The sequence below is a fragment of the Apiospora marii genome (genome assembly GCF_038362585.1).
Source record: "Apiospora marii strain CBS 49790 chromosome Unknown utg000011l_segment0_segment0, whole genome shotgun sequence".
In the NCBI taxonomy this organism is placed as follows: Eukaryota; Fungi; Ascomycota; class Sordariomycetes; order Amphisphaeriales; family Apiosporaceae; genus Apiospora; species Apiospora marii.
This window is the reverse complement of record NW_027117382.1, coordinates 952,805-965,351: the sequence shown is the minus strand read 5'-3', so window position 1 is coordinate 965,351 and position 12,547 is coordinate 952,805. Positions and strand designations below refer to the sequence as shown.

The 12,547-nt window shown below is 52.3% G+C and overlaps 1 protein-coding gene across 1 annotated transcript; it reads left to right on the top strand.

Moving 5' to 3' along the window:
• Positions 1 to 8,588: 8,588 nt before the first annotated feature.
• Positions 8,589 to 9,776, top strand: PG985_013370 (uncharacterized protein; the record flags this gene model as incomplete). The annotated part of the gene is made up of 1 exon (XM_066833136.1): positions 8,589 to 9,776. The coding sequence occupies one exon, from the start codon at positions 8,589 to 8,591 to the stop codon at positions 9,774 to 9,776; it is 1,188 nt and encodes a 395-aa protein (XP_066677876.1).
• Between the last annotated feature and the right edge of the window lie 2,771 nt (positions 9,777 to 12,547).

Sequence of the window (12,547 nt, the reverse complement as noted above, 5' to 3'; positions counted from 1 at the left end):
GGGGAAGAAGTGTTGAATTGAAGATACCCAGGGAAGGAGTTAGAGCATGGAGTTGGCACAGTTTGGAATTTCCTGGTTTTTTTTTTTTTTTTTTGCTATTGCTCTATGAGGTTCACTCCTAGACACCTTCACCTTGTTCTTTTCCAATTTTTATTCCGTTTGTCTGTATGAGGGGAGGGCGCAACCTTTTCCCCAAGGGTTCGGGCGTGTATTGCATCTACCGGAGCATGGTGTCAGGAGGGATATCTGAGGCATGGTCGGTTGGCCCCTTTCATGTATACAGGGCGAGGAGACACTGATCAGGAAAGAGGATTACGGTGCATAGACGAGGCGGATGGATAACCCGCGTTTTTCTTTTTGGGTGGGGAGCAGTAGGCACACTCTGTATTTGCATAGCTGGTCTGGCGGCCAGGCACTGTTTGTAATATGTATAACTTCTAGTCCACACAGCGTCCCCAAGGGATGTCTGTTTCACAGGTATATCCAAGAATTGATATCACGGTTCAGATCAAGAGCTGTTATCGCCATCAACGTGAGAGCATTCGAGACAGTACTACATCTCATGTGAACGACTATTACAACGTTCAACGGACTTCCTACCACCATGCGGAAGATCCTAACTCCTGCCTGCTTACCATCATCTGGTAAGGTGGCATTTCTCACGACGGCCCCCATTCATCCATCCCCGTTCTAGTCGACCACCGTTTCCCACGGCAGCTGCCGTCAGTCCACCTAGACAGTCCGTTCAAGCATGCGGTGACACGCGGCAGACCCTTGATGACCAGCTCTCGTCTTTTCACCATGGGATGTCCGACCCGTCTTCTCGATCGAGTCAGTCACTCCTCCGGCCATAGCCGGGAACATGAACTTTTACTTGTTTATTGTTTTGTTTTTCTTCCCCTCGGTTCATCATGTTCTGAGACATATCAATAGTGGTGGAGATGGGGGGGGGGGAGTTCTATAATTGGAAGGGGGGAAGCAAAAGAGAGTTTGGACCCGCCCCCCTCGGCATGTCTGAGGTAGAGACAGGACGCAATATGCCCCCGTCCCCGAAGGATGCTTTCGAGGCCCCACCACCACCACCACTACCACCATCGCCCGTCGTCACCGCGACTCAACAAACTGTTTTGTGTATACTTTTGATGCCATGTCAATGGATGGTGACGGGTGGGGAGTAGGGGACCCATCACTTTCTTGACAAGAAGAGCCTATTCTCTTCATTCATGGATCCTTCTCCGGAAGTTTACTCTGCTTGTCACTCGAGTACCTACACAGTCGACTACACAGTCTGCGACTTTGACTGACCCCCATGCCCCCCAATGTCGTGATGCTGGCTAGGCCCGCCCGATATAGACGGCCGTTCCTTTGAGGTGAATCGGCCGAAAACGGCATGGCTACCTGGCTGGCTGGTTCCGAAGGATATCCCGCGGGAAAAGAAAACAGGCATCAAGGGACTACGGCAACACGCCAAATGGAATGAGTAACTCGTATGGCAAGATGAACAGTATTGGCCCGTCGCCACTTGGTCGCCGACTTAGTTCATACGAATAGAGGGGCGAAGGGGAGTAGAAAAACTCAGTGGTGGTAGACACAGTAAGCCCGGCCGGCAACCAGCCCGAACTACAGGATTGAGCAAGCTGCTACTGGGGGTAGGTACGCCGTACTTGGGGACGATGAGAATCCTCCGTCAGATTCTTATGTCATGAGGAAGCAAATGGCGTCGTTTTGGACTTCCGTATGCAGCAGGCAACCGTTCGTCGAGGAACACTTGATGCGAGCCGCGAGCTGGCAGTTACCGAAAAGACGACTGACTGATTGCCTGACGGCCTGTCTACCTTACTTACAAGCATGCGTGTTGGAAGTAACCCAGCCACCCCCAGTATGCGATCCTTCACAAACCAACTGACTGCATCTCGACCCATGGACGCAGACAGACACGGACGCGAGTTCAATGCAAGGTGGAGGCGGCCGTCAGCAGCAACGACGGCAACAGCAGCAGCAGCAGCCGCACCCGGGTGAGACAGCAGCAATCGGGTGCCACGGTGTTCACAAGAGGCATGTACCCGGCGGGATGCACACAGCGATATGTAGGGTCCTGCGCCGTAGATCATTCGGTAGGATTCATAACTGGTGATGATATAATATGGGGTAAAACCACACAGCATACCCAGGTCACGATAAGGTTAGCTACGCTGGCCCATTGCTGTTGGGAGGTGGTGTTGGTGGGTTTCCTGACTCGAAAGAGCTAGCGAAGGTCGGGACCCCTGGCCCTGGCCCTGATCCTGGTTTTTATCTATTTCTATTTCTATTCTTGGACAGCCAAAACCCCCCGGACGGAGACCCTTCCGATCAGAGGGATGGATTGATGGATGGATTCGACAGCCACATGACAGAACCACGCACACTGCCACAGCGGTTGGCATTCGGTTGCCTCACCGTTCTGACTCTGACTGTTGATGTAAAATTGAATCGGATTTAAGTGTAGGCAATTGCTCGGCATCAGCGAAATAATGATGACAATAATGGTAAACGGTCATATCATGGATAAAAGAGGAATCAATTGCCAATGTCGGCTGCCATATTAGCCCCAGCCCCCGCGCTGGTCGCTGCTGAGCCGCGCTTAACCCAATCATGTCGGCGACCAATATACCCAGCTTCAGCCTCGCTTCCCTGGCTTGAGCGTCAGCTGAGCCAGCCGGAGTTATGCTTATGCCAGACTCTCTCTTTGCCCTCTCTGCCAGGACCGAACGAAATCAATCAATGTATCTGCAGGGCTGGGCCAGAGTCGAGTGACTTCGCCATGGACACTGTGTGCTGTGCTTCCCGGTTCCAGCATTGGCTTTCCAGCGGTAGCCTAAAACCGGGGATTACGAGTCACCACAACGATTTAATAGATTAACAGATCATCCTCCCGAACGGTGAGGCTGATTGCGCGTTGGGCAGAGCCCACCAAACTGAGGGGGAGGAGGGAGGAGGGAGGAGGAGGCTTTGCCTGCTGTTGGCAGTTGCTTGCTTGACTGACCCAAGGGTACGATGGGGGTTGAATGAGGTCACAGAGGTCACACGCTGGGGGGTTGTCTGTGGTAACGGGCAGGAAACAAACAATGAACAGACGGGAGAAAACATAGTTGGCCATACCCTGGGTAATATTACCCGTAAAACTCCGCGGACCGCAATCGCCATGTGGTGGTCGGCCGGGATTTGGATCTTCGAGTGTATCGTTGGTTTGGCCCTCTGCGTTCATCGGTGATGAACATCGGTGATGAACTGCCCGGAGTTATTGCGCGAGCAGGGGAGTTTCAGAAAAGAGAGAAAAATCCCATCGTCGATAATATCCACGTATCACCGCGTCCAGGCTCTCTCTCAATTTTCGCCAGGGGTTCGAAGACAGCCCTGAAAGACAGAAAGAGGGCAAGAGGCACCGTGAGCCCGTGTTTCTCGTTTGCTGGTTTCCGGTCGATCAAACCCGTCCACTGCGCTAAATTACAACGGAGCTATGTGTGTGTGTCTGTGTGCTTACATACTAACCGTACCACAACCCACACGTCCGAGTAATCCGCCCTTCTCGGCTGCGTGTTACAGGTTGCACCGACCGTTTTACTCACTTTTGCTTATTTGGCAGCAAGCAGCAGCGACACACGGTATGTTGGGGGAGGTACCCGCATCAGAGGATACATCTTGTCTACACTGATGACTTTCGCGCACGCGGGAAGGCTTCAACGGATGTGCTGTTCGAGGATAAGCTCGAGAGAGGCAGCCACCCTGCATGCAGGGAAAAAAGAATGAGCGATCGAGTGGCTGCTTGGCATGCAGCCATAAGCATGGCGGCCGACTTTCGGATCCCGATGACTTCAGTTGTTATAGTAGCCAAACACTTTGACCCTTTCCCCGAGAAACCCGGGCCAAGATCGCCCTCCCTCATCGTGAAGATCCAGCCTGTTCCGGGTATCAGGATGCGCTGTCCTTGTGCTGGTCCAGCAGGTTAGGCAGGAAACGTGAATGGGATTCTGCGATGGAGGGCTGGTCTTGCATCCTACAAGATGGACAACTTGGGGGGCAACATCATTGATACGTTGACTAAGCAATTCTTTTTGGCTGCTTATGATGTATGTTCGTTACATCCTGCCAACCTGTGGGTAAGCGACAGCGAGAGCGACAGCATGGAACAGCAAGACTGCGCGCGTACACGTATATTTAGAAGTGACAGGCGTAAACCGGTAATATTGATCGAAAAGACACTAGTCTCCAAGTAGAATAGCGCATAGATGATGTAAATCGCATCGCCAAGGAAGCATCACATTGGGCAGAATGCTGTCCAGCGGCAGGATCAAATGGATGCAGACCAGGAACTAGGTTACTACCACACTGCAACCCTGATGACGCCACTGGGTTTGCCCGAGAGCAAATCTGGGAATATCCTACAACACACACCTTTTTGCTATACGTGCCGGTTTTGCGATATACAATTATGATTTCAGCGCTCATCACGATGCTGCGCGATGTCGTAAGAAGCAGAGTGGGTGTGCACGCTGGGATAGGCCTCCTAACACAAGGAAGTAATCGTTAGGGAGTGGCAATATTGTCTTTGTGTGGATGATGAATACAGGAAAAAGCAGCAGCAACAGCCTCCTGCCCAACCTCGTCCAATGGCACTTAACTTACTCTCGGTGAGAAGAAGAAGGGGGTAGGGCGAGATGTTTGGCAGATTGAGTTGACTAGCTGCTTTGTATGCACATGTTGTGGCAGATGGAACAAAACATGCCTACATAAGGTTACGCGCCCTCTCAACCTCTGCCGCAACGGAAACACGATCGGGTTTCGGTTCGGAGGGGGGTAAGTAGAATAAAAAGGAGCGATACATATGCATATGGACGGTTAGAGGTTCAGAGAGACAAAGGCACGAGTATGCGCGCCCGGATCAGAGCGCCAAACGCTGATACACATCTGAACGGGCAGTCCTCCTACATTCCCGACGACAATGCTTACGATGTAGCGGTACTGTGCACCGATAACTGTACCAAAGTCCTATAGGTATTCTTTTAAGGTTCCATTGCCTTTCGATATGGCACTTGCCGGGGCGAACGTCAAAAACTTTCGAAGATCGGACGAAAGAAAAGCAGGGCAGAGGAGACCAAGACTAGGGGAAGGGGTGGTTGGGTATGCACGTCGTCGTACGTAGATCTCCAGTCCAGCCCAGCCAGCCCACACAACGACAAGCTGTCATCATTTAGAGTCGCAAAAGCCAGCCAACCAGTCACGGCCTCACCATGCACGCAATCAGGTTCGGGGACTTGATGGCTTGACGATCATGCCCTCTCACCCCTCCCCCTCACGGGGCACCAGGCACCAAGGAGATGAAGAGGAGGAGCAAGCACACGCAAGACGGTGGAAATTCAAGCGTGAAGCCAGTCAGCGGTAACGAGTTCCGATCCATGATCCATCCCCAATGAAAAAGGGGAAGAGCGGCACAGTTTGCACGTGGGTTCGAGGGGTAAAGAAAAAAGCAGAAACAGATGATCAAGAAGAAGTATTCGTACATACAATCCCATTCGGCACGCACATCGCAGTAGTCGGTCTGGCATCTGTCTAGCAAGACAGAGTTTAGATCTTCAACTCCAGCCATCATTCGTCGACGGCTTCTGACGCTATGCAATGCATGCCCGAAAGAGGGTGTGGGGGATGTCTACTATGTACTACTCTATGTGTGATCTAGTCAAAAGGTGGTAACGGAGCTGGAGTTTGACTGGACGGGGGTCCCTCTCTCTCTCTCTGCCAGCATACGGACCATCCCCACCGTGACTCTTGATTGGCCCCTCTGGACAACTGTTCGACTGCCTCCTCCTGCTTTTAGGCGCTGTCTGTGTGTGCTGGGCTTGGACTTGGGACTTGTCAAGCGTTGTCAAAACTTGTCACTTCTGCCCTAACCGAGAATAAGCTTGTAGGCACGAACATATCTGACATGGGCAATTAGACTTGTCTGTGGGCGGTGGCGGCGGCGGCTGTCAGTAATTTCGACATGAGCAGCGACGTTACGTTGTAAGAGAGGCCGTTGAAGAAATATCATATGATCATGCTGGGTTTCGCCCATTCCGTCAATCTTACTGCGAGCGTAGGTAATTCGAGGGTGGTCGTCTGGGAGACTCTGTCGCAACTTTATTACCGTGACCGGACGGATCCCTCCTCTCCAGTCCAAGCCTCTTACCACCGTAGTACCAAACCACACACCCAAGAGGTCGATCCTCTTGGCCGACTTACCGAATTTGAGGTCCCCACACTGCGTACAACACCACGATCTGTTTTTTCTTCTTCGTCTTCTTTCGCCTGCGCTCTGCTCCATTAAAAAGGCACCCTCGTCCGATATGTATGTACGTCAAAGGGGAATCCAGCGGTCAGAACCATAAATTGCAATTTTTTACGCATTTTTACGCGTATGCGCGCGGGCATCAAAGATCAATGCTCACAGCTAGCAGTAGATGCGTTTGCTAGCAGTAGAACGCCTCCTCCCAGGAACAGGATGGGGCGCTGAGGATTGGTTGAAACCCCCGAATTGACACCTGTGAATTGATACGTGGGGTGGGCGGTCATTGGAACCCGGGCGAGTTCGACAGAGATGTCCCACGACCGCTTCCGTGACAGGAGCATTGCTCCGAGCAGTCCATTTCCGGTGAGACAGGTCGAGCCAGTGTTGCCGACGACTCATACACCACACACGAACAGTCCCGTCCACGACACGCGCTTAGACAGCATCGCAGCAGCTGAGATGCAGGCAAGCAGCAAAGCGTGCAGTAGTAGTAAGACAACCCTCTCTAGTAATCATTGTCCACTTCACGGTGGTTCAAAGAATGTGAGCTTGCTTGCTTCCTTTTCCACATACGGATCCCGTCCACCTCAAAACCCGGTCCGGCCGTCTTCTAAACTTGGCAGCTACTACTAGAGAGACAGAGAGTAGAGGCGGAGAATCCTGTCTAAACATAGTACGATTTGAGTATACTAGTGAGTCGTCCAGGAAGGAAAAATTGGTGATGGGCACCACAATAAAAGCATCCAGCAGCATTCGGTGCGGTGCAGCGGTATAAATTTCTCCATACGAGAGAGGATTCAGGAGTGAGGGCGCAGCCCGCGAGATCCAGTCAGTCATTAACATCTCCTCCTTCCTCTCAGCTTGGATCATCTGGGGGCGTCGGCCTCAGCACTATCGTCGGCGTGGCCTGGTTACCGTTACGTTACTCAGTGATTAGGTCCTCATGCGTTGTAGTAATAGAGCAAACGTTTTACTCCGAAGAGGCTACCCAGTGATGCCAAGCCTGGCTTGCCAAAGGCAGATGATCCAATCAGGACCCCAGCTGAATCTTGCAACCCTTTGTTCAGGAGCGTCGACGGGGGGGAGACCCCTGGTCGCATCCTTAGGGGCACCTGGGAGGCCCGTGGTCGGGTGCATCGTCAAGGGCAGACAGAGCTAGACTGGTAGAGAGACAGCTAGCACTAAACCCCACTGGTCCCTCGCAGCGGGACAGCAGGAATGTACCTGTACTAAACCACCTCACTACAAGCTCGCCCGCCTGGGAATAAAGAAGGGAAAGCGCCAGTGCAAGCGTCGTCCCTCAACCTGAGGTAATGGCGGCAAAAGTCTAGGGAAATCAGGAAAGTTCCCATCCCATCCATCGCAAGCTCGCTCGCTCGCTGCAAGATAATGACTAGAAGAAAGCAAACAGAGCATCGCTAGCAGGAAACCGTGCTCTCAACAAGCTCGAATTGCAGTCAATGCCCAATGGAGCCGAAATGGGTTGTTCTGCTGGTTATTAGTCGATGCATTCCAATCTCTCTTCCCGCCTTCGCTTTTCCCTCTCGAAACATCTTGTCTCTCATCCATATATTTGCTCTCTCTCTCTATTCCTTATTTTTTCCAAGACGTGTGTGTTGCGTGTGTTGACTGACAAGCCCGGCGCCCGAACTTGACTCTCAACGCCTGGCGCTGCCACAACAAAAGTACATCTTACTTACAACAACCTTACCTAGCTGCTAGCTGTTGGTGGTCGCGTAGCGCACTTTGGCAATTCCCATGCTCAATTTGAAACAGCCCCCCAAATCAAGCCAAGGCGTTCGTACACCTGATTAAGCAGACTCCGAAAAAAAGGGTACCTTCCCACCCTGGTCGTGTACTCCGTGCAAGAGTGACCTCTCCCACTCTTTTTCCTCTGCAGCGTCACCCTGTAACCGTCTTGCCAAGGTTCAGGGGTTGACTCTTGACAGGCCCCCTGGCCACTGACTTAGCTCGACCAGGCCGACTTATACCGTTCCCTTGGTGTTGGTACGTCCCATGGCCATTCGTACATAGATATACATGTATCTCGCCCTCCTCCATCCTCGCCTTTCTCTCCCGCTCTAATGGAAGGACTCTTTAAAGACCATCGGGCCTCCCTTTTTTATCCAAACCCAATTCTGCATACCCATTTCGTGTATGGAAATTGCCTATTTGCAAACACTCACAAACATTGAATCAGGTCTCACACGGAGAACATTCCTCAATCTGAACAAAGACCCACCACCACCTTCCAACAACACTACTTACACCACAGTCGCCCTCCGCCATGTCTCTGGCCGAGAGACCTCATACAATCCCAGGGAAAGATATGCCGGATAACACTTCTCTCTGCAACATCGAGAAGTCTTCCTCTACAGAACGAGCCCGCGATACCTATTCTTCCAAATCTTCAGCATACGACGAGCCCATACTGGACGAGTACGTCGAGATGGACGAGGCTTCTCTGGTCGAGCAAGCTACTGTTCGGATGGTGCAGAAGAAGGACATGGACGTAAACAGACCACAGCTGCCGCGGAAGAGCTCCCGCAGAGCCTCTAGACTCCTTCTTAGCGACTTGAAGATCAATACAACCGACCCCAACCAGACTCTCATCAACACGCCCCACGACGTATACCTTTCTTCCGAGGAGGACGCATCTTCGTCTGCTGGTGACTTTTCAGACTACGACTACGACTCCTCAAGCGAAGCATCACAAGGCTCTCCCGTCCTGCGGGCAAGCCACGAGGACACGGCACGCGTGGTGTCGGTCATCTTCTCCGGGAAGCCATGCATAGTGAACTTGACGGGTCCCAAGAGGGCAGGGTCTCCGGCATCAGATACGAGCAGCAGGCCGCAGTCAAGCCCCCACGCCGACCGCTTTGACGACTCGGCTCGACGTCCGTCACCCTTCACTTCAAGGAACAGCAGCTTCTATTCAGTAGTTTCGGCCCCGCGAAGCAGGTCCGACTCGACAACCCTCACCCGGAGGAGTAGCTTGTACTCGACGGACTCAGCGAGCCGTCGGACACCTTCATTCCTCAGCATCGACCCCTATGCCAACAAAGACTATTCTCTCGGGGGCACAGAGATCGGTGCTCCGCGTACACCGAGGACGCCCACCGCGGTGTTCAATCGGGTACAGCAGTCCCTTGGCTTACACCGCAGGCGCAGCCGACCTATGCTCCACGAGACGAATAACAAGGCAACTAGCTCAAGGGATAGTTTCTTTTCCCTGCGAACTTCGTCGTCACTCAACCTGACCACCAACGTGTCACCGGAGATCCGTCCAAGCGTGTCTGACAAGACGGATGCCATTGTGTCGCCTCAGACCTCGCCCCGTCGGTATTCCACTGCATGGAAGAAGATTGCACCTTCGGGTAATTCGCAGCCCATGTCACCGTTGAGCCCTGCTGCCGCTAAGAAAGCCCTGCTCGGCTCATTACACCTCAGCAAGCGGAAGAGCATGCGGATATAAAACCAAAAACAACCAAAAAAAACCCCATTTTTGTTATTACGTGGATTTTGTGAGACCCTTTGTGTTCTCACGGCGGCATCGGAGCGGGCGTTACTAGGGGCCCAACGGCATGGCGTTTTAGCGATACCACATCATCGGACATCACTTGGGGATCTGTCCGCCGTCTGTTGTGTTATGTTTTTGATTTCTATTGTTTACCTATGGGAGGGGCAACTTGATGATACCTAATGATTTTCTGGGACAATTGTGGCACTATGGATGGAATATAATCACCACACGGAAGTCGATGTGCGTGACAGGGAAACGAAGGCATGACATCAAGGTCGGGGGGTAACCAAAAAGGCGCTGGAACAAGCAGCGAGTAGCAAGCAGCCCACATCACTAGTAGAGTCGGTGATAGTCTCAAAGAATGAGCAAAAGAAGACTCCTCCACAACTTCCATGTCATATCCACTTGCACCTGTGCCGCTTTGACTGACTTTTGTCTAAATCGATGCCCAGCGTCTATCGGCGACTCGAAGCCGTACTGTATGGTCCCTTGCAAGGAGTTCATGATTCGTCAGATCTGGTGTTGTTTAATCTGTGGATCACCCAGCACTGGAGAACCACCACACCAATTTAGCCCATTCGAAGATCTCAAGCACCAGATGACCTACTACTTCATTGGTTAGATTACAATATGTTGATCATATATGGATTTCTTTACAGTAGAGGGGAAAGGGGAGCAACAACAATGCAGTCGCGCATGGCGCGTGTCTATTTCGCTCTCCTCCTGTTCATTGAGTCTTTTTCCCTTACCGTATTGCTCGACTTGTCGTGTTTCCTAACAACCGGATGGAGCGCGTTTCTCTTGTGTCCCTCAGGTTTCGGCTGGAGGAGCGCCCGCGTTTCAATCCTCGTCTCTCCAGGTTTCGCGCCCAGACGTTCGTCAACGAACGTGTTTCCCTCCTCCCCCAAGAACCAAGAACCCCACTGGGCCGCCCGCCCGCAAGCCCGTTCGCCCGACCAAACTGGTGGGCGGCTCGTGGGATAGGACATAGGTATTGGCTCTGGGGTCGCATCTCTCAGAAATTTGATACAATGTAACAAAGCCACATGCAGTGGCGTATTATGCCGTTACCACGAGTTATCATATTTTGATTTTATCTTTCTGTGTTACATACAATTGATGTCAATTAATATGATCGGCATCCGTCTCTCGATCGGCCGTTGTAGCAGGTCGAGCGTCAAAGGCTACGGGCTGGCCTGTGTGTGTGCTTTTTGCCGGTTGATGATGCGTCAACGTGCATACATGCGGCAGCGGTAACGCGGGCATGTTAATGCTGGGTTGCTTGGTTGCCGGTGCCTTGCAAGTTGCATGGACAAGGGCACCACACAGTCGTCACCGCCATGGGAAGGAAGCCTTGCTTTTTGGCGTTCGTGACTAGCGGCGGCTTCTGGCTTCTTTCTTCTTGCAACGCAACGCAAAAATAGCCGTACGGTAGTAGCGAGCGAGTATATCCACTGCGGATGGAGGGCATAGCTTACCTAACTTCAAGCCAACTCTATTATATTGAAGTATGTCAAATATATGTCTTTATTTTTATTCCGAAACAGACATATTCTGGCTGTGCAAACTGCCTCTATACCTGACGTAACCTATATTTATCGCGAACATGCTTGACTGAGTAGCAGGAAACAATTGCGAGCCCAATTGACTCGGACGTCTGTAAATAGCTGCACTGCCAGACTCGCAAAAACTCACTCACTCCCCCCATGCAAAAGCTTCGGGGAGACGGCACCACCTCCAACCCCGGAGCCCTTCTTTCGCTGCTGGCCAGTCGTAGTCGGCAGAGCTGCGGATCACCAGAAGAAACGTGGCAGTATCGGCGACAGGCACAGCACATACAGGCACGAACGATATCCATCGGATTCCATCCACCACCACCATTCATCCATCCCTTGGAACGACTGGTGTGGGCAAGAAGAGTCCGCCTCTCTACGTGTATGTACTGGAGAACTTGCACCCCTCATAGCCCATGGCTCTCTCTAATCTGTCTTGGCAAAAACGGCGAGACGGGCGAGAAAACAGCCTATAGAACGGCTTGATATTAAAAGCTCCGCCCATTTTACTTTTTCCTCCCTCCGCTCCATGCATGTTGTGCAGAGCCTAAAGATCCACCAATTGTTCGGAAAACCGTTGGACACAATTGCTTCTTTTGGTGGTTTGTTCTGCCGTCCCTTTGAATGCATGCCCCGTGTATCCACCCCTACGGAGTATGTATCCAACGACTAGGCTTCTTATCAGGTTGGTGATGGTGATGGTGATGGTGGTGGGGAGAGAGTAGAGGAAGGGAGGCAAGGAGGTAGACAGACAAGAGGTGTGCGCCGGCGTGGCACGGCACGACGTGGTTCTTTCTTCTTCCTCATTCTCCCTCATCTGCCATAGTAGTAGCATGTAGAACCCCGGCACCCGACGGCCGATGCCCGATGCCTGATGCTTGTTGGTGATGGCGATAGCGACAGGCAGATAGAGCCTGAAGCCGAGACTGCGGCGACCTCGCCACCGTCACAGGCTGGGGCAGACGCCCTACATGTGCTGGTTGGATCTGTACATACTATAGGATCAGGCCGATCTGCAGAGAGGCCCTTTTCGCTGGCCCCCGGCGGCAGTTTTCCTGATGCAGAATGTCTATGCAGCTAGCCGGAGCCGCGGGGCCTCACGCTCACAGTATGCGTCGGAGCTTGGACTTGTAGCTACATATGGCTGCTATCACCGTCGGACAGCATCGC